Consider the following 18,951-nt stretch of genomic DNA (forward strand, 5'->3'; position numbering starts at 1 on the left):
TATGCAAATGTTGTCCTGAGGATGGTGCTGACAAGCAGTCAGTGAAATGGAAATGGTTTATCCTCACGGGAGCATGAATACTGATCCTGAAGGCGGCACTGGAGCCAAAGTTCTGGAGCCAATATTCATCCTCCAGCTGTGAACATCCAGACTAAACTGATTCAGAGTTCAAGATGTGTTTCTGCAGCTGCTGTTGTTGCCTCAGAAGTGGGCAAAGAGTTTAAAAATGAGGTGGATTAGATTAGTTTCTGAGTGGCGCTGTTGTACAGAAGTCCATTTCAGACTGTACAAGAAAAAGAGATTACAAAAAGTCTTGATGAAATAAGATAGAGTCAAATTTTCACTTGCAGCTTTTAATTATTTCTCTGTCCAGATTCTTTCTGATGGTCCGACCCGGCCGGCCCACCTCGGCCAGGGGTTTGTGTCACCTGTTTAAAGCCTTTATAAGCTGGCTGGTTGCAGTATGAAGGCTCCGGTTTGGTTTTGTTTGGGTTGTGATTGTGTTTGGTTTGGCCTGACTTCATGTTACATAATTTACAGTCTCATTGCACCCAACACCCACCGTTCACTACTGACTTTACACCTCACAGTTTGCTTCTGTTGCTTTATCTTTAATAAATCAGTAGTTTCACTGTTTGGGCCTCCGTTCTTTGTTATAACAGTATTTGAAACAAAATGAAAGTAGTGTTGAGTCCCGCTTCATCTGCTTCATCTGCTTCATCTGCTTCATCTGCTACATCTACGTCTGCAGGATTCACTGTGTGTTCATAAAACTAACCAGGAGCATTTTTTATTTTTGGTGGCAGCAGGCCTCCATGCTAACACAACACACCTCCAATCTAAACATGTAGTGTCAAACATGTCATATTATTATTATCATTATATTTTCAGACTGCACAACATAATTTAATGCACTGTAAATTATTATGTCCGTAAATAAATCTGCACCTTATTTCTCTGGCACCTTAAGTTCCACTTTGCTCTGCATTTTATTTCATTTACCTCAGTATTTTATTATTTTATCTTGTTACTGATTTCTATGTCCTTACATTTTGATTGTATTTGTATTTGTACTTGTACCGCTGCTATGATGACCTAATTTCCTTCCTTTCCTTGGGAATTAATAAATCTATCTATCTTGTCTTTTATCTTTAATATCCGATCATTTAATTTATTTTATTATCATTATTATTATTATTACTATTCATACCCAGCCACAGCTGTGTGATGAGTGATTCCTGCCGCTCAGATTGACACAGCAGCAGCCCTTTGATAAAAGTGAATGCGCTCTGCGGCTCTCCACCAATAGGAAGCGTCGGTGTGAGTCGGGGGTGGGCGGGTCCTGCGGGGAGGCCAGCACGTTTGTGTGCGCACTGCGCTCAGACAACTTGATACAGAGTAACAGTAAATCAGGCAGAGCAGCTCCTCCAGCACCAGCAGTGAAATTGTAACCCTGTTGCAAGTATTTTTGGCCGCTGATAGGACCGAGTGAGATCACCGCGGTCTCCTTCCTCGGATAGACTCAAGAGTTGTTCGGCAGAGAGCAACGCGAGGGACCGTTTCCACTCTCATTTTCTGCTATATCTCAATATTATATCACACTGGAAATGTCCGAAAACAAGCCGAATGATGAACCGAAGTTATCCACGACGGACAGGGTGGTGAAATGTAAGTGTTAATATCTTTTTTATTATTATTAATTTATTTTTTTTTAATGGCAGGCTGGGAGACGACACGCAGCCGCAGCTCCTCTCTCTCCCTCCCTGCCGAACAGAACCTCCTCACACTTGGAAGAATTCACGACAGCAGGAGCGAGAGTGGAGTCGAAATGTTGTGTGTGTGCGCGGTGCTCATGGAGGAAGAAGAAGGGTGTTAGCCGAGCTGTGACAACTAGGAAGTGAGGAGGGCAACTCCGCTTCTTCTAGAGCTGGAGAGCAGCAATATTTTATTTTTATGAATGCTCTGGAAATGTGTCACATTCAGCCTCCTGTCTGTACATTCACTGTTTTCATTAGCAGGGAATAATCCAGTCAGACACACACACACACACACACACACACTGCACAGCTTTTACAGTATGCATGCAGATATTGCACAACCATTGCTTTCAACCCAAAGGCGAGTTTTCCCTCATTTTGCATGCATCACCAAGCCTTTTTTGTTTTTTCCAACATTGCATAATACCACTTGATGTCGCCTATGTTTTGTAATCTCACATTTTAAATTTTTTTTTTTTTTTTAGGAGGGGGTGTGGGTGTTTAATCGTGTGCATGCAGAGCTCCTGCCACATGGGCTGGCTCTTCCTGCCTTCTGTGTTTACAGGTCTGACATTCCACCTTTGCAGTCTACCATAAGAATGCAATAAAGATCATAATCGAGTCGACCTACCCCTTGAACACTTGAGCAGGAGCAATATCGCCTGCCTGGTTTCATGTATTTGACATCTCATGCTGACTTGGAGGCAGCGCTCCACTTCAGTTTGCAGAATTAAAGCCTGTTTCTGCTTCAGAATATCAGCATTTCTCCTGCTCTGAAAACCAAAGATGACAGATTGTGTTTATTTGTGCGGGCTGGTTTGGATCCAGCGCTGGTTGCGACCATTATTCCTCCTCTCCAGCTCCGAGCACATCACAACAGGCATGTGCAGGGATCACAGTGTGCGCACACACAGGAGGGAATTGTTGAGTAATTTACCAGGACTTAGCTGCTGTAGGGTTCAGCCGGTAGGAATGATTCGATCATCGGTGATCATTAAACATGAAGATTGTGTTGAGAAAGTAGGAAAGGGCAAGAGACCATGAGTGGAATCATAACAGTGTATTAAAGGCAAGCCGGAGCTCCGGCTCGCTAAGCTCCATCGCAAATATAGTTCCACCTCATTGCTTTCTGAGGCTTAGCTTGTGACATTTGAAACGGGACAAAAATTGTTGCAGAAAATCATAACGGCGAAGCCTTTATTTCCTGTACAGAGTGAACCAGTTGTGCTACATTTTGGCTGGGCGATGGGGTGGAGTGTTAAGAGAGAGTCACACCGTGTCTGGGGTGCTTTTTGTAATGAATATTTCAAGAGATCATCCCCCTCCAGTCTCCACCAACGTGAAGGGTAATGAAAAATAGATATGACAAGTGTGGGTTTGGAAGAGATTTAACAGTATCACTGGGAGTCTTGGCCTGCTGTGTTATTCGGATCTGAAGCTACTTTTTCCTTTGTCACCACGCAGAGGAGATGCCATCGTACTACACATCTCCATACTGTATGTTCAGACCCTCCCTCCTCTCCTCTCTGCTCCTCTCTGCTCCTCTCTGCTCCTCTGTGGTCTTAATCAGGTTAAAATGTATTGATTAGTCATTACAGAGGCTGTCAGGGAATCTGAGAGCCCAGTTTCAAGGGCTCACTCTCAAACCCCATGCTGAGATCAACAAAGTAATTTAACTCATTATTCATTCATCAAGTTTCCAGAAGTCTGTGTTTTGGGAATGCATCAGTATTATGACAACACGGACGCTGGCTGTGTACAAAGCAGCGCTCCAAAATAACTGCAGGCTATAGGCGTGAAGTCATTTGTTTTCAGCTGCCTAGTTTGCCGCACGACAAGGTGTCAGTCCAACTTATCATAAGTGCTTTTGCATCCACCTGTTTTCCAAATGCATTATCATAATGCAGCAGCAGCATAGTAATTACTCATAAGAGTTTAATCGGCTGAGGCGGGAGAAGTTGCGTAATTTTTTTTATGTTTTATTTATTTATTTATTTATTTAATTATTTATTTGATTAATTAATTAATTAATTAATCCCTCACAGAAATGAACAGAAATATAATGAGGATTATGTTGTGACTGGAGTGATAATCCTGATTATTTTGTCAGATTTTGTGGTCGTGATTTCTTTCTTTTTTTTAATAGTCGCTACAGTTATTAGCCACATGGCTACAGCCAACACTTTTTACATGATTGATCATGCTGTCGATTGATCTTTGGTGCTCAAAATGACAGAAAAAATGGTTAAAAAAAAAAAAAAAAGCAAAAAAAAAAAGCCCAAATTCACGAAGTCAGAGTTCTTGCTTTGACATTTAGTTTAATGCCACAGAAGATTATGTGTTAAGAACCTGGAACTTGTGAAATTGGAGCACTTTGGCTTTAAAAACGACTTAAAAGTGCAGCAGGTAGTTTTTTGGGGAAAACATTTTAAGCAGAAGTTTAGAAGAATAAATTGAATAAACACAATTTAATACATATTTTCCTCTGAGAACAGCTTGTTTTATTCAGTTATGGAAACAACAGATGAGCTCTGAGTTTATATTTTCACCTCTGATATTTTAAATATTCAAATTCTGAGTTTCAGTTTCTTCCCCGAAACTTTAAACAGTGGAGAAATGGTTGCTGTTTTCAGCTCAGAGTGACCAATTTTTATGCATAACTCATAAATCTACTGCTCCTGCAGTATAATATATAAAATTATGTACTCATTGCCTATGAAAGACTCTTATTCGCTCTTCAGTCGTCTTCTGGCTGATGGTTTGCACCGGAGCGACCCCTCGGTTGGATATAAAATGAATAAAGGGTCAGTAATATGGTCTCCACACTGCGATCGTGACACGCTCTGAGGTGCAGCGAGCTCAGTAATGGTGTTTTTCCGTGGCCAGCGAAGAAGCCGGGCCTGCGAGCCCCCGATGTTGCGCAGGGCCCTTCTCTATAAGTGGGGATGGATAACATCTGACATTTGACTTTTGAGGAGAGGCCCCCATGCTCAGACATGCGTGGGTTGGAGAGATGGTGGTGGTGACAGCGGCGCAATGCCAGCCACTGATCCCAGCTGGATAGCCGAGTCATTTATAGAACAGAACATTAAGTAATGCCACATACTTGATCCTTGCCTTACATGTGGTCACCTACATATGGTCGTGTTCAGGTGCAGAGACGCAGAATCACCTTCCGTCGTGATTTATTTCTCTGGGTGTTCTCAGTAATGTGAGATTGTCATTAGCCATGTTTGCATGAGAATACTCTCACTGTGGTGAAGTTAGGTGCCATATGTCGGTGAAGTCAGAGGTGCACCAGTGTGACTAATCCTGGGAAATTCCTATTGTCAGTAACGACATGCTGAGTTTGTTTCTGACTGTGAACCTGGAGAGCGCTGCAGTGACTGTTATGTGCACCAGCTGTGCCAGTTGTTTTCTGCAGTGTGACAGAATCCAGCGCAGGGTTAACTCTTACTTTCTCACCTTTTTAAAAAAAATATTTTTAACATCTTCTGCTCGACTGTCAGTTTGAATCTAGAGCGCATAATAACAGACGTTTGTCTTCAAACTGTCTTGATGCATTTACGGTTCCAGTATCCTCAGTTTGTTCACTTGCTGTATTTATTGTACAGCTAACGAGGTGCTGAACATTTAATTATTCTTAGGTTAGTTTTTCCGCTTGATAGAATTGATCTCTGTGAGAGTTGCATTAGAATTTGATCTGTTCATTGCATTCTAGAAAGGGTGAACTGAAAAGCGAGTACAGCCTGTTTTTGTTTGGCCTGATAATGGCTCAGGTAATAAGGGTAATTATTCTGGTCACTTTTTAATATTGCAATTATTATTCTATCATCGGGAACTGAATTGTTTCATTTTTCTAAAACATAATACCGGAGTTGAAATGACATTTTCGATAATTTGTCATTAGAGCTACAATCTAGATTCATTTAATTGATTAGTTTGTTTTTTTTATCTTCTTTTCAGGCCTCTGACATGTGAATATTTTCTGGTTTCTTTCCTCCTTTATGACAGTAAACACAGTTTCTTTGGGTTGTGGACAAAACAAGATATTTACGGACGTGATGTTGGGAAACACTGATTGGCATTTTATAGACCAAACAACTAATTGAGTAATTGAGAAAATAAATCTAATGGTTGATTTGCTGCATTTCTGTTTCCATATGTTAGCACACTGAATATCTTGCACAGATTAACAGCTAACACGCAGTTAGTTTGTAATTTAAAATACTGATACAGCTGATAAATCTGTCTGTGCCACCACATCGTGCAGTTAATACAGAGTGTTCAGGCCTCGTTACGTATACTGAGACGCTGCAGGTGAGCCTGTGAGAATAATCCTGCCAGCAGACAGAATCGGAGCCTGTGATTGGTCAGGTGGTTGACCTGTGAACAGGGAGTGCTTGATCTGCTGCACCTGAGCAACTGTGACTATCAAACCCAATCAGATATCATAAATGATTTCACTGATCATAAAAATTGACTTGATGCATTTTCATTCCCGACGCCAGCCTCGTCAGGAGCAGTGAGCTCGTAGCATTTAGCCCGACTGTCGCTGAAGCCGCTCTGAATAAGTTAGTGGGAGGAAGCCGGCCACCTCGGTCTTCAGGGACGCCCCCTTCCCTAGTTAGCTGTCATGTCGAGGCATGTGAGGGAGTGTGAGCTCCGGCCACCTCCTCCTCAGCATCTCCTGACAGCAGTCCACTCAAACAGCTCGACCTGAAAATGTCGCCTCAAGCACAAACTGTAAGTAAGGAGGAAGTACAGGAAGATAAGAAAACAAGTGATCAAAGCCCGTCGTGTATCTGCTCGCCAAGTCTGCTGTGACGTAAGATTCTTTTGGCAGTTCATGATAACAATGCATTGCATCACCGCGTGGTGAGGAGAACCTGAGCTAGTTGTGTTGTGATGTGACGCTCAGATACTCCCGTCTGTGGTGTCCTGAACCTGGGTAAGTGCACCTTTACCGCTCATTAGATTAAAGAGGAATTAGGCTCTGTTGTGGATTTAGGGCACAGCAAAGCGGTGGATTTGAGCAGATCAAGCTCCATATAGGGGGATAAAGGCGGCTCTGCTCTGAGGTTGTAATCTGACTCCATGCATTAGCTGCTGCTCTTGCTAATTCATGTGAACAAATGGATGTAGGGTCTTGATAAAGCAATAGGAGGAGAAAAACTGTTTACCTACCTTGGCATTTTTAGATTGCTGCTAAGCCTGTGAGTACAGCTCGGGGATTTGAAAACCTTTGAACTCCAGCTGTTGATATGCTGGTACCAGTATGGTTTTGTCAGCAGCTGTTTTGTAGCTTACATGTTGATGGATGGTGTTTGATTGTGGTTTTGCACCGTTGTGCCTCTCCATAAGGTGCCGTACATCTGCCACATTTTCCTTTTCAACCATCTCACAAATGACCAAACAGAAAAATGCCTCTCCTGATTGGCCGAGCCCACAGTGCTCAACCATGAGCCGTGGATCATAATGCTGCGCTGTTGTGTTTGGTGCAAAAAAAAAAATCAGCCTCCGTATAAACAAACCCACAGCATTTCCCATTTCATAGCTGGCAGACGCCAACACATGGCCCTTTTGTCAGCTACAGTGGCGAACAAAAGCCATTTGGAACAGAGACAGGAGTCGTGTGTCATCAGATCCCTCTCTGGAGCTGGTCGCAGCACTGTCACAAATCAATCAATACAGTCTCCACAACACATGTAACTACATATTGGACGGCCGGTACAATGAGTGTGGGGGAGGAGAGGCTAACCCAGTGAACTGCCAGCAACTGGGTTGCTGGGTTATTAAAGAGGCCAGCAGAGTAGTAAATCTGTTTCTCACCTCAGGTCCAACTTGAAGGGCAGAGGATAGACAGGAAGCTGGATTTTTAGGGGGTACGAGCTCGTACACGTGTACGCAGATTAGCCACAACATGGGTCACTTATAGCTAATTGAGAAAGCAGATTTTCTTGAGAATTCAGATCTATTAAACCATCTGCCATGGGACTGCTGCCAAAATGCTCCTTAGCAGTAAAAAGCAGAGCAAATGCTTCGTCAGGGGCTGTGAATCAGTGGCTTAACAGACACTCAATTCAATTAACAGCGCAGCCGATGACGATTTGATCCACGAGCGACTTCTGTGTGCGTTTTTTTTTTTTTTGGATTTATTTTTTTGCATAATTTGATTATGCAAAGTACAATCTGATTTAGTTACTGTGCACTAAAAAAAGGACACTAAAACATGTAATAAAACCAGTGAGGCTGCAGTTCATCAGAAACTCAGACGGCAGAACGACATCTTAAACACTCTGCAGGAGAAATAATGTGTTTGAATAAGCTGACAGCAGTTTATCTGACAGTTTGAACACACTGAAGACTTAAAAACTACTATGAACAAATCTACACGATTTGATTTCTTTTGTGCTATATAAATGAAAATAACCAATTCATTCAGTCACAGTTTTACCTTTTAGCTTTGGTCACATATTTTTTAGGGGTTACTGCACCAATAATTTTATCACTAGTTGTGTTAGAAATGACAGTTTTGAACGTATGAATATTTGTGGGTGGTGGGAGTGTGTGTAGGAGTGTGCAGGTTGAGTATGAAGTTATTTTTCAGACTACCACTTCAGATCAGCATTAAACTGAAGCCTGAATTAAGGACGTACAGTAAATCCATGCGAATGAATCTTTCAGCAGGCTCTAATGGTTTTATCTCCCAGCGGTGATGTTTCTGAGCGTCGGGTCAGCAGAGCCGAGCCGGAGACGCTGCGCATAGATTTTTAAGCATTCTTTTGGGATTTTGATCCATTTTGTAAAGCTTGAGATGATTTTATTTCTTATGAAACTGTCCTGTGTTCCTCAGAGGTGTCTGCAGTGTTTGTTCATTCAATACAGGATCAGTAATGTTGATTATGGTGACGGGATCACACAGGACAGACTGTATGTTTCTGATAACAGGAAAAACAAAACAAAATGACCTCATCTATGGTCAATAATTTAGTTGCATAAACGTTTTACTGTACCTATTTATAATTCTTGTGGCTAGTCATGTATTTATAAAAGAAAAGTAGCTCTTTTTATAAAAATTATAAATTGTACAATTTAGAGATTAAATGAGGCAGTTGCTTGGATATTTAAATGGAAAACAATTTCCCGTATGTTAACGCCAACATTTTGGATGTTTAAAAATATTTTAATAGACAAATAAATATATAAAGATAAATAAATATACATACTTTATTTCAGGTTTTTTCGCAGGTGGCTGATGTTCTTTTCTCTGTGGCTGCAACCTCGCAATCATTCTTTCATCTCGATTGATTATATTCTCAATTAATTTAGTTTAGAAAGTGTCACAGAGTTATGAAAAACGCTCTTCAGCTGCTGTCATGAATCTCAAACAAAAGCAGCAAATTCTTACATTTACAGAGCAAATTTTGCATTGAAATAATTGAAACAATTAATAGATTATCACTAAAGTCAATGATTCACAATTCTTTGGATGTTACCAATCAATTAATCGAGTAGTGGTTGTAAAAATCTAACCAGGAAGAAGTGAAGAAGCAAATGAATAACTGCTAGAGCTAGACACAATCTTTTTTTCTTATAGCAATTAAATCCTCATGATTGATATTCCATGCATCAGTGGAATATACCCCTGGCTTTATCACTGGCAAAAAGAACTGCAGTCTGTTTACATTTTGAATAGCCTGAATATTTACTTAACCCCAGCCCACAGGTATGCACACACACATCCACCTCAGACCGCATGCCAAATGAGAAACCGCTTCAGCAACGCTGAATAATGTTTTGTGCCTCGGAATAAAAGATCTCCACGGTAGCGTTTTTATCTGGGACAAACCTCGTCTGTTTGAACGCGCTGCAGGGTTTTGGCCCCAGTTTCTCTGCGACGCAAGCCTCCATTAGAGAGGAGGAGCAGGTTTTTTGTGGGGGAAACGTACCTGGGACTCGCCTTGTGTCGGGACGAGTCCCTGCATGCTGCTGTGTGACCGATGCAAACATGGGCGCACATGACGGCGCTGTGCCAGGCGGTTGTTTGTATTTAAATACGGGTAAAATGAGTAAATCCATCTGCGGGCTGCCTGTAAATGCTAGATTAGTAAGCAGAGGGAAGTCACGGCAGGGGGAGGGATGTTGTAACTCTTGTTTCGGCTCATGGACTCGGGGCACATATAGGAGGTAATGACACGGGAAGGATGCACAGTATCTCACGGTAAATGTCTGGTCGAGATTGCCTCTCCTCTGCTGTCGTGTGGGCATTGGTACTTGTTGACACCCACACACACCGACGCTGATGCAAATGCGACCTGTTCCTATGAAGAACTGATGAATATGCAGATTCTTGTCATTCCCAGTACGTGGGCATGTGTGTCAGGTAGCATGCAAGGAATGAAGGCAGTGCACGACTTTATCCGGCGTCATGGCTTTGACAGATAAAGTCAAGCCGTAGCGATGAGGACATTAGATATGATGACCTCACTGTGGCTTTTTTATGTTGGCCTCCCCAACACAGGCATGGTTGGTTCACAGAATGACTCCAGAAAACAGATTTACATCAGTTTCTCCTCTCAGTCAGCACTGTGCAATCATTACTGTCTTTTTTCCCCCCCAGCATGTTTGATGAGCATGTCTCCTGGTCCAACAGGATTTCTTGCCTTCAGGCTGAAGTGTTTGCATTCTACTGCAAATTTCTTTTTTTGGCGGGAGTTTGGTTTGGCTGATCACTGAAGCATAGACACGGAGAAGAGCCAACGTGTGCATTCAGACAGGTTGCTCAGTAGTTTCCAGTGAGGAAATGCGTGTTCAGCACTGGCTGCTTTGGACTGTAGCTGCACGGCATTATGAAATCAGGGATGAAGATGAATAATCTTTAACCATGTCATTGATTTAAGAATTTAACCAATTAAAATTCAAGTAAATCAACATTTAATACATTTATTTAAAATGCCGTTTAGTTGCTTCAGTATGATTTTTGCATTGAACATAGATCAAGTAAGTGGTTAAAGGGTGAGTATGAATGTTGTTGACAAGAAATGTTCAATGTGATGATGTCAGTGTGCTGTTGCAGAGATATCTACTGACAATAGCATGCTAACCAGCTAGCCTGCGTCACAGTCCAACACTCCCCTGCTGCTCTGAGCCCCCAGTCCTGACCGCTAGCTGCGCGGCTAACTGGGTCTACTTCATAACGGCGGCTACAGTTCGCAGCAGTTAGCAGTTACTCTGTTATATGCTGCTGGAGTATGAATTCAACGAGTGACCAACCCTTATATTGTTGAGTTTGATATCCAAATAACAAGAAGCTGCGATTGTTTTGATGAAGGAAACATTTCTAAGAAGACACGCTTGTTTGATTCAGTCCCCAGCAAATGTCACATCATCAGTGAGACTGGTTTTAACTGTGTTGTGCAGCTTTACCTCGGACTATAAACCAGGACACCCTCGATGTGAAGTGTGTGTGGGACTGGAGGGTCTCGCTCCACCTCTACCTGTCTATTTACCACTTCACTTCAGCTGCGGCTGGAGAAATGAATCTGCTGCCGGACAGATTTTATCAGACAAGCTGAGAGATCATGTTGTGTGTACGCAGTTCCTTTTAATTAACAGGCCAGTCGATGCTTTTAATCAAGTGTTACGGATGCAGTTTATTAAAGCCTTGACTCACAGTGGAGGCAGGAATAAGAGCAAATGAGCCACTTTTACTCCATACAGGGTGCTGCGTAATGTGATTTGATATTTTCAGCACTTACTGAAAATGTATTTCCACTCTGTTCTGCTTTTAACGGAAGGGGTTTTTTTTTTTTTATTATTATTAATTTGTCAGCTCCATTAAGCTAATTAACAAAAATGAAGCTTAATTGAGAGAAGCTCTATTTAGAGATGGGTAAATAAGCACTTTATATGGCACTCTGTTGTTCCCCCGTTCAGTCACTGTTTATCCAGCCACATTTAAAGGGAAGAGGTGGGATTTTTTTCTTTCAGGTGTTGTTAGCTTGCTGGCTAACGGTGCCCAGCGTGTGGACACGAGAGAAACTCCAGCTATACAAATACAGCTGGAGGTGAGTCGAAGGTTTATTTACACGTGTTAATTATAGACCACCTGGCTGAAAGTGAACCCTCTTATTCCACGTGTTGCTGGGTGAATTTGGTGTCTGCCACTTATCTACCGTAGGAAAAAAAATAAAAGATCCGTCATTGGATGTCAAGCTCGTTCTATAATTGACCTGACAGGATGTTGTTCTGTGTGACGAGTCGAGACAGAGCCTCCTGATGTCGGCTGTCACCCTTCATCAACAAATTCATTCATATTTTTAGAAATCATCTGAACTTCATTTTGTACCAGCAAGTTTTCAAACTCATGACTTGATCATGTCTCTTTGAAGTGATTTTTTTATTTATATTTTGTTATTTGGCCCATGGCTAAAACTCACTAATGGATCTCTAAAAATGTGTCATGAGACGACCGAGCACACAGGGGCTGAGTTTTGCCCCAGAGCTGATGATGGCAGGCCACTCAGTCACTCCCACCCACGTGGAGCGCAGAGGAAGGAGGACCGCTGTGCTGCCCGGCCCACTCACTCAAAACACACTCTGCAGAGGCCGACCAGAGCCGGAGTCGTGACTGAGGTGTGTGTGTGTGTTGGCGGAGAGGCGGGGGGTACGCTAGAGGTGGTGTGTATTTGTTACCGTGCCCTTGCTGTTTTGTCTGTTGACTCCGGCCCCGGGGTTCAACTCAAAACAGGACCACCAGGATGCGTTTCATTCCTGGCTGTTAGCAGCGAGTTTGCTGTCTGAATAATCTGCCAGTGATTGCAAGGTCAGTTTACCTTATTTGAAGTCCGATTTTAATTTACACTCCAGTTTGTCCACAGTGGACGGTCGCTCGCCAGCAACACCGGGCAGAACAGAGTCCTCGCTCATCGTGCAAACTGATACTGCATCAGTCTGAGCGCATTGTGTGCCTCTGTTAGCCAGATTGTGGAGAGGTTAGTGTGTCCCAGGGCTCCGATTGATTTTGTGCCTGTCCAAACAGCGCCGGGGAGCCATACATTACGATGACCAATCATTTGAGCTTTAATGCCGTCCCGCTCCCAATCGGACCATTAGGAGTGGAGGGAGGGCTCCTGCTGTAGCTTTCTGCTGTCAAGTGGGCCTGCCGCTTATAAATGGTTGCATTTAGGGCTGCAACTAACAATTCTTTATATTGTAGATTAATCTGTCGTTGTTGTTGTTGTCTACAAAATGTAAGAAATGTTGATCTGTGTTTCCCAAAGCTCGAAGAGTAACTAAGCCCCAGTTCTGGCTGAACTGCCTGTACCCTAATCATGTAAGAGATGTTCCGACCGCCCGTCAAAAGTATCAGTATTTCCAACACAACTGGAAATTGTGCTGAGGTCTCCTTAAAAATATCCAGTGGTGTCACACGTACAAATGCTGAAACTCAGACTGCACCTACTGGCTCGGCAGCACCGTCACCTCCACCTCCTGATGAGAAAATCAGGTCACAAACATGTAACGTGAACGTGATACATCACGATTTGTAGAAATGTCAGTATGGTGTGAACATATCTGGTTTGCAGAAACATTTGGAGCTGAATATAATGTTTGGATGTTCAGTGTTTGCAGTTCTAGTTGCATTTGCTTTGTTTGCATACGGAGAGATCCTGTTCTCCAGCAGGCTGGTTGATGCACCGTCAGCTGTCATTGTTCCACATGTTCATACATGTGTTTTCATATTGGTGCAGGACTTGGAGTCGTAGGATCCTCCCACTCCCACTGACTGAATGTTCGTTTGCTCAACTGGCCGAAAACTGAATCATGAAGCCGTGAAAGACTTGTTGTTACAACAAGCTAATCTCGACTCTGTGTGAACTCCTGAACCCAAGATGTGTTCCCATTGTTGGTAATTAATGCTGTAACTCGTCACTCCCCGGGCCTTCCCACATGCTCACTCGCTGTCATGCTCTTTGGCAGCTTGTTTGTTGCGTTGCTATATCATGCAAGCCTTTAGTAGAGGCCCAGCCCCCACAGGAACCGCCGGAGTCGTTGAGTGACACAGACGTTTACTGGCAAACAGTTACTGCTGTGAGCACAAGTTTGGGTATGTCCGAATCCATGACACACAGTCTCAAGAAGACAGTGTCTTTGACAGCTTGTCTGTAGTCTACAGCCTTTTTTATTGCTGTCCTGTAAAACTGTGCGACACGCTGTACAAGCCTGACTATATTCTGTCTTCCTGTCCTGTATTCCAGCCTCCCTCCAACAACACATTTCTTGTCTTCCTCCTCCTCTGTTAAGTTTCAGCTGTGCTTCTGCCATCCCTGCTCTCAGCCATGACTACAGTGCTTCCTCTAGGCCACCATCTGCCATTCATTCAGCATTTTTCTTTTCATTCCCTTTCGAAAACACTTGCTTGCTCACGCTGCTGCTCAACTGTGTCAGACCCATGTTGTAAGACCAAAACACCCATAATGCTTCAGGCCCGTCTCCCTGTATAGAACGTAATCTGATCCCCCCTGCAGGAATGTGGCAAGCCTCGGGGACGGCCAAATCGAGGTACAAATCAGCGGGTCGGCCGGCAGATAGTGTATCTCCAAGTGTTTTTAAGCCAGCGCTCGAGCAGCGATTTGCAGAGTGAAATCAATTTAGCATTCCACCTCCATCAGACCCCAAACTCCTGCTTTTTCTTTTTTTGTATTTAAATCTCAAACACTTCATGACGTTGGCAGACAATAGTCGTAAGCCGCGTTGAGCGTTTGCTGTGTGCTGTCTGTTTGGTAGCCAGCAGTTAAGAGGGCAGGGACTGACAGATGGTGTATACAGCACAGAGCCGTGCAGCTCCACAGTGTCGGGCCGCCGCGCTGCATGGGACGTCTTTATGAAGCCTGTTTGCTTTTGATTAAAGTAAATATGGTGTGACTTGGACTCGGCAAACTACCGTGATATATGGAAGTGTGTGCTTTTTTTTAGTTCAACACAATGTGACTATTCTACCTTTTTGTTTATCAAGCTTGGGATAGCCCGGTTTGGAAATTCTTGAAATACCTTCTCTGCCCTTTTAGACCGAGAGAATCATTCATGATTGTCCATCCCTACTCATGATCAACATGTAATTGTTTACTGCAAACATGGACCCTCAGCTCTTTGACTCTGATATAATATAATAAATGTGAGGCTCTGAGGATAAGGATTGTAAAGACTGTAGAAAAGTTGAGCGACAGTATCTGGTGTGTAAATGTAAAATGATATGTACTGTATGTACAGCTTCCACAAGCCTTTGACCTCATCAGACAAGAGTCTGGGAGTCGAGACTCCCTTCAGGCAGTCAAGCTGTCAGATGTCCCTCTCTGAGTCCTGAACTTGTTCATCCTCAAGGACGCGTGACCTTTGCAGCAGGCGCGTTGGCCCGGAGGCATCAGGGCCGTGACCTCGGCAGCCTGCTCCTGCTTGACCCGCAGTACTCGGCAGCGCCTGGAGTTTCTAAAGGCCCTTACTTACACTTCTAATCTTTGATTGGACGCCCGCTGCAGATATGGCTTTCGAATGTGATGCTTTAACTGCCTTTAATCTCACGGCTGCTAGTAAAGCCTGCACAGATGGCGCCTTCAGCGTAATACTCTGCTAGTGAATTTTGAAAGTGCTTTCTCTGCAATATGGAGGTCAGGCTGGCGGCAGAGAGGGATGATTTACTTTACAGTCACTTTTAGCCCAGAAGGGTTGCATAATAGCAGCTACTTCAGGGGCTCCGTCACTGCTTCTCCTGATATATAGAGCTGCTCCAGAGGGCTTGGAATGGCGAGACAAGGAGTGTGTGTGTGGTTGGTGAGGAGTTATATCCCTTGCTGACTCAGAATTCCTTTGGTCTTTAGAGAAGTAATTCCTTTGTTGCCCTCCCTCCCTCCCTCCCTCCCATCCCAGCACCAGCATGCTGTTTTTTTGCCTCTCTGTCTTGGCAGTCAGGTACCCCTACTGGCAGGAGAACCCACCACACCCGCGCAGTCATGGCCTAGATACAGAGATGAGGCTTGAGAGGTGGGCGTGGGCAAAGGGGAAAAGGAAGGGATGGCAAAGGAAGGGGACTCTTTAGGGGCCTTGTTGTCTTGGCAAGAGGAGGGAGGAGGTGGCTGGCTGCGCCATCCCATTGCCTCACCACCTGTCCTCAAAAAAACCACAGTCAGTCTGCCAGAAATTAAAACTCAAGCATGGATCTGTTGGACACAGATATTGATGCCAAAAACATCCTTTTTACAATGTCAGATGGGTCTTATATTATTACTCTTGAACCCTAGTCAGAGATATTTCAGTTTTATCAATTTATTTAGAAGGCATGTTACATTTTGCTCGCTATTTCTGACCCTCCCCTGTCCTCTCGATCGAGCATGGAGGAATGCCCTTTCAGATATGCGATGGGGCTATTCTGGTATCATCGGGAGGGTTTGCCCCAGTCCACAGATCCTGGTGATAGTAGCAGGACGGTGTTCACTTTCAAGTCAAACAGGTAAGCTTCACAGCTGAGAGGAGGTTAATTAATGATGAGGAACGTTATCTAAAGTTCAGTCGGTGTTTTATTCAGGTCAGCCTCGAGTCTTGTATTGCTCCGTTTACCAAGTGTGGGTGAAAATATAGACCGGCCTCATCCCCTCTGTATGCGTCTAGTAATTGCATTCTAGAAATGCCAACATCTCTGCTGCCAACGAGCCCTCCTTGGGAGGTGTGATCACGCCTGTTGAGGCATATTATCTCAGAGGCAAGCTGTGAATGAGTGCAGAAAACACTGAAGTCAGTCGGAGTTTCTGGAACGTAAAAGTATTTTTCTATTGATTTCATACCGTATTGTATCATATTGTTTTGAATGCGAGTCGTGTGATCATACTTCCGTCCAGATTTCTGATTTGTGATGTGAGATATGAAGATGTAACTCGTCTCAGGACTCGACCTCCTGCAGGTGTAGAACTGAGAATCAGCCAGCCAGATTTTTATAAAGTTCAAGGTTTCGTATGTGGATCCCATCCAAGATTATTTTTACAGTTCGGCTCAGTCGTACTCCACGAGCGAGACATAATATGTGTTGATACTTGCAGCGTCTGTTTTTCTGCAATCTAAAATTTCTTTCCAGCGTTCTCCTTCGAGGGTATACATGTGTGGATTGAAATATCTGAAAGGGGCCAGAAAAGAAGGAGCCACAATATGACTCCTGACAGCCGTCTGTCGCAGGCAGAGAAATGAAAAAACAAAGAAACATTCGGTAGCAACATTAAAAAACGAACCTCAGGTGCAGAATGTAGAACTAATGTGCTCACAGAGCCGACAATTTTATGACCAACCAACATTTAAAGCACTTCTGCAAAAGCTGCTGCAAACCTGTCCACTTTAATTGTGGTAGCATGCTGCAATATATTTTTACTTCTGTCGTGCTATCATTATAGTATTGAGTTTCGCATGTTTAACTTGGTAGTAAAGGCTGTGAAGTCAAACTTCTGGTTTTTGAGACGAATGCAACCCGAGCTGAGCTGCTCACAGCGGATCTGTCTGCATGTCACCGCACACTCGCAGAACAAGCCACCAACAAGAACGCTTTGTAAAGTGGCTGCCGGCGCTCAGGCGAAGCTCTCCAGGGTTAGTGGGGACATATGTTCTCGATAGACCTGTGTCGTCAGTCCTTCCCAAGACAAGCGCCAGTTGACAGCATGATGGAGAGCAGTGGAGGACTCGCACAAAGGTGGTTCTGTGCACGTGCCGGGCCATGTTTTTTGTCCAGACTGGAATCCAAACACGCCCTCTTTCGCTGCCTAACCTTTCTGTTTGACATCTGATGGAAATGTAGAAATTGTAGCCTTGAAGTGGAAAGATGCCATCATCGTGTCAACGGATACGTGATCGTGTAGACCTCATGGGTAACCTGATTTGCTTTAATTGAAGTTTTTCTTCAGTTATCTCCATTCGTATGAGAACATTAGATTTTCCTGCCGGTGTTTTCACATCATGCGTTCTGTTGACAGCTTCAGTGTCTGCAGCTCCACAGCACCGTGCTGACAGCCCGTTGACCACAGACATGTACATTCTGCACATCGCTGCACTTTGCATAAGTGCTGGTTTGTGGTCTTACTCGGACAGGAGATATAAAGGATAAACCAAACTAATGAAGTGAACAGATTTACTGGTCCATACTGGCTGTCGGAGTGCTTTCTCTCCCGTTGTCTGTAAACTGCCAGTAACGGCTTTCCGATGCCAAATTCTGACATTTACAGCTCCGGTTCTTGGTCGCCCTAAAATGACAGGTGAAGAAATTAGCATGATGCATTCATGCTGTTTCATGGTACCAGTGTTTTATGGCATGGCACAGAGCACCGGGTGGATGCAGATTGGCTGTGAAACCGTCTGTGCCACAGGTTCCGTTTGTGGGAGTAACTTGCATACAGCCGAGCGTGCACCCATAGCACCCCGTCTCCCAGATCCTTTCAGCCTCCTCCATTGTTCCGTCTCTGCTATGCTCCAAAGCTGATTACAGCGCCTTCTCTAATGAAAGCTAATCCTGTGTCACAGCATTGTGGAGGAGGGGGGGGCAGGCCTCAGCGTGGCAAAGCTAGCAGGGGATGTCTTCTTCAGGGCCTGTCAAGAGTGGCTTTCAGAGGAAATGTGGAGAGTGTTAATGTCTCTGTAAACCTGGAAATCTGCGAGGTGTTTTACACTGAGGCCTGTTGTACCTGTACAGCTTCAACACAGGTCTGCACAAACCTGCTACAGCCTGTGATTATTCACTTTAACTGTGTTCAACACGGCCCTCAACATAACTTAGTGGTTAGAACTGACTTCTCTGAACTACTTCACTGTTCATACCTTCTGTTTCTGCTGTCTTACCTGCAGTCATGGGGAAACCTTTCACTTTGAACACCTGTCTCTACTACAGAGGTGCAGTTTTTTGGATCAGAGTCTAATGCAGTGCGATAACATTCATTCTTTGCACTTCTGTTTCCATTAAATAAAACAAGCAGTCCCATCCAGATCTTCCAGGACTAGCACGGATACCCTGACCCGGAGCGGCCGTCAATACTATGTACCCAATTTTAAATTAATTGAAAATATTGTTACACAAGGTAACATAAGGCCAGGTGTCATGGCTCTGATGTATCTTGCCAAATGACAAAGTCAATTTAACTGACAGGTGAGTCACTGAAATCTGATC

At 43.8% G+C, this 18,951-nt stretch overlaps 1 protein-coding gene across 6 annotated transcripts in view; it reads left to right on the plus strand.

Moving 5' to 3' along the window:
• The first annotated feature begins 1,371 nt into the window (after positions 1 to 1,371).
• Positions 1,372 to 18,951, plus strand: part of LOC119027321 (serine/threonine-protein phosphatase 2B catalytic subunit alpha isoform) — a 61,549-nt gene continuing 43,969 nt past the window's right edge. For 3 of the 6 annotated variants that reach the window (XM_037112421.1, XM_037112419.1, XM_037112420.1), the window contains exon 1: positions 1,373 to 1,668. In XM_037112421.1, coding sequence (XP_036968316.1) covers positions 1,608 to 1,668 — 61 coding nt within the window. In that variant the 5' untranslated portion in view covers positions 1,373 to 1,607. Of the gene's footprint in view, positions 1,669 to 18,951 lie in introns of all 6 variants that reach the window. The other 3 variants (XM_037112416.1, XM_037112417.1, XM_037112422.1) reach the window with 2 other exon arrangements.

This window comes from Acanthopagrus latus, chromosome 10 (genome assembly GCF_904848185.1).
Source record: "Acanthopagrus latus isolate v.2019 chromosome 10, fAcaLat1.1, whole genome shotgun sequence".
NCBI classification, from domain to species: Eukaryota; Metazoa; Chordata; class Actinopteri; order Spariformes; family Sparidae; genus Acanthopagrus; species Acanthopagrus latus.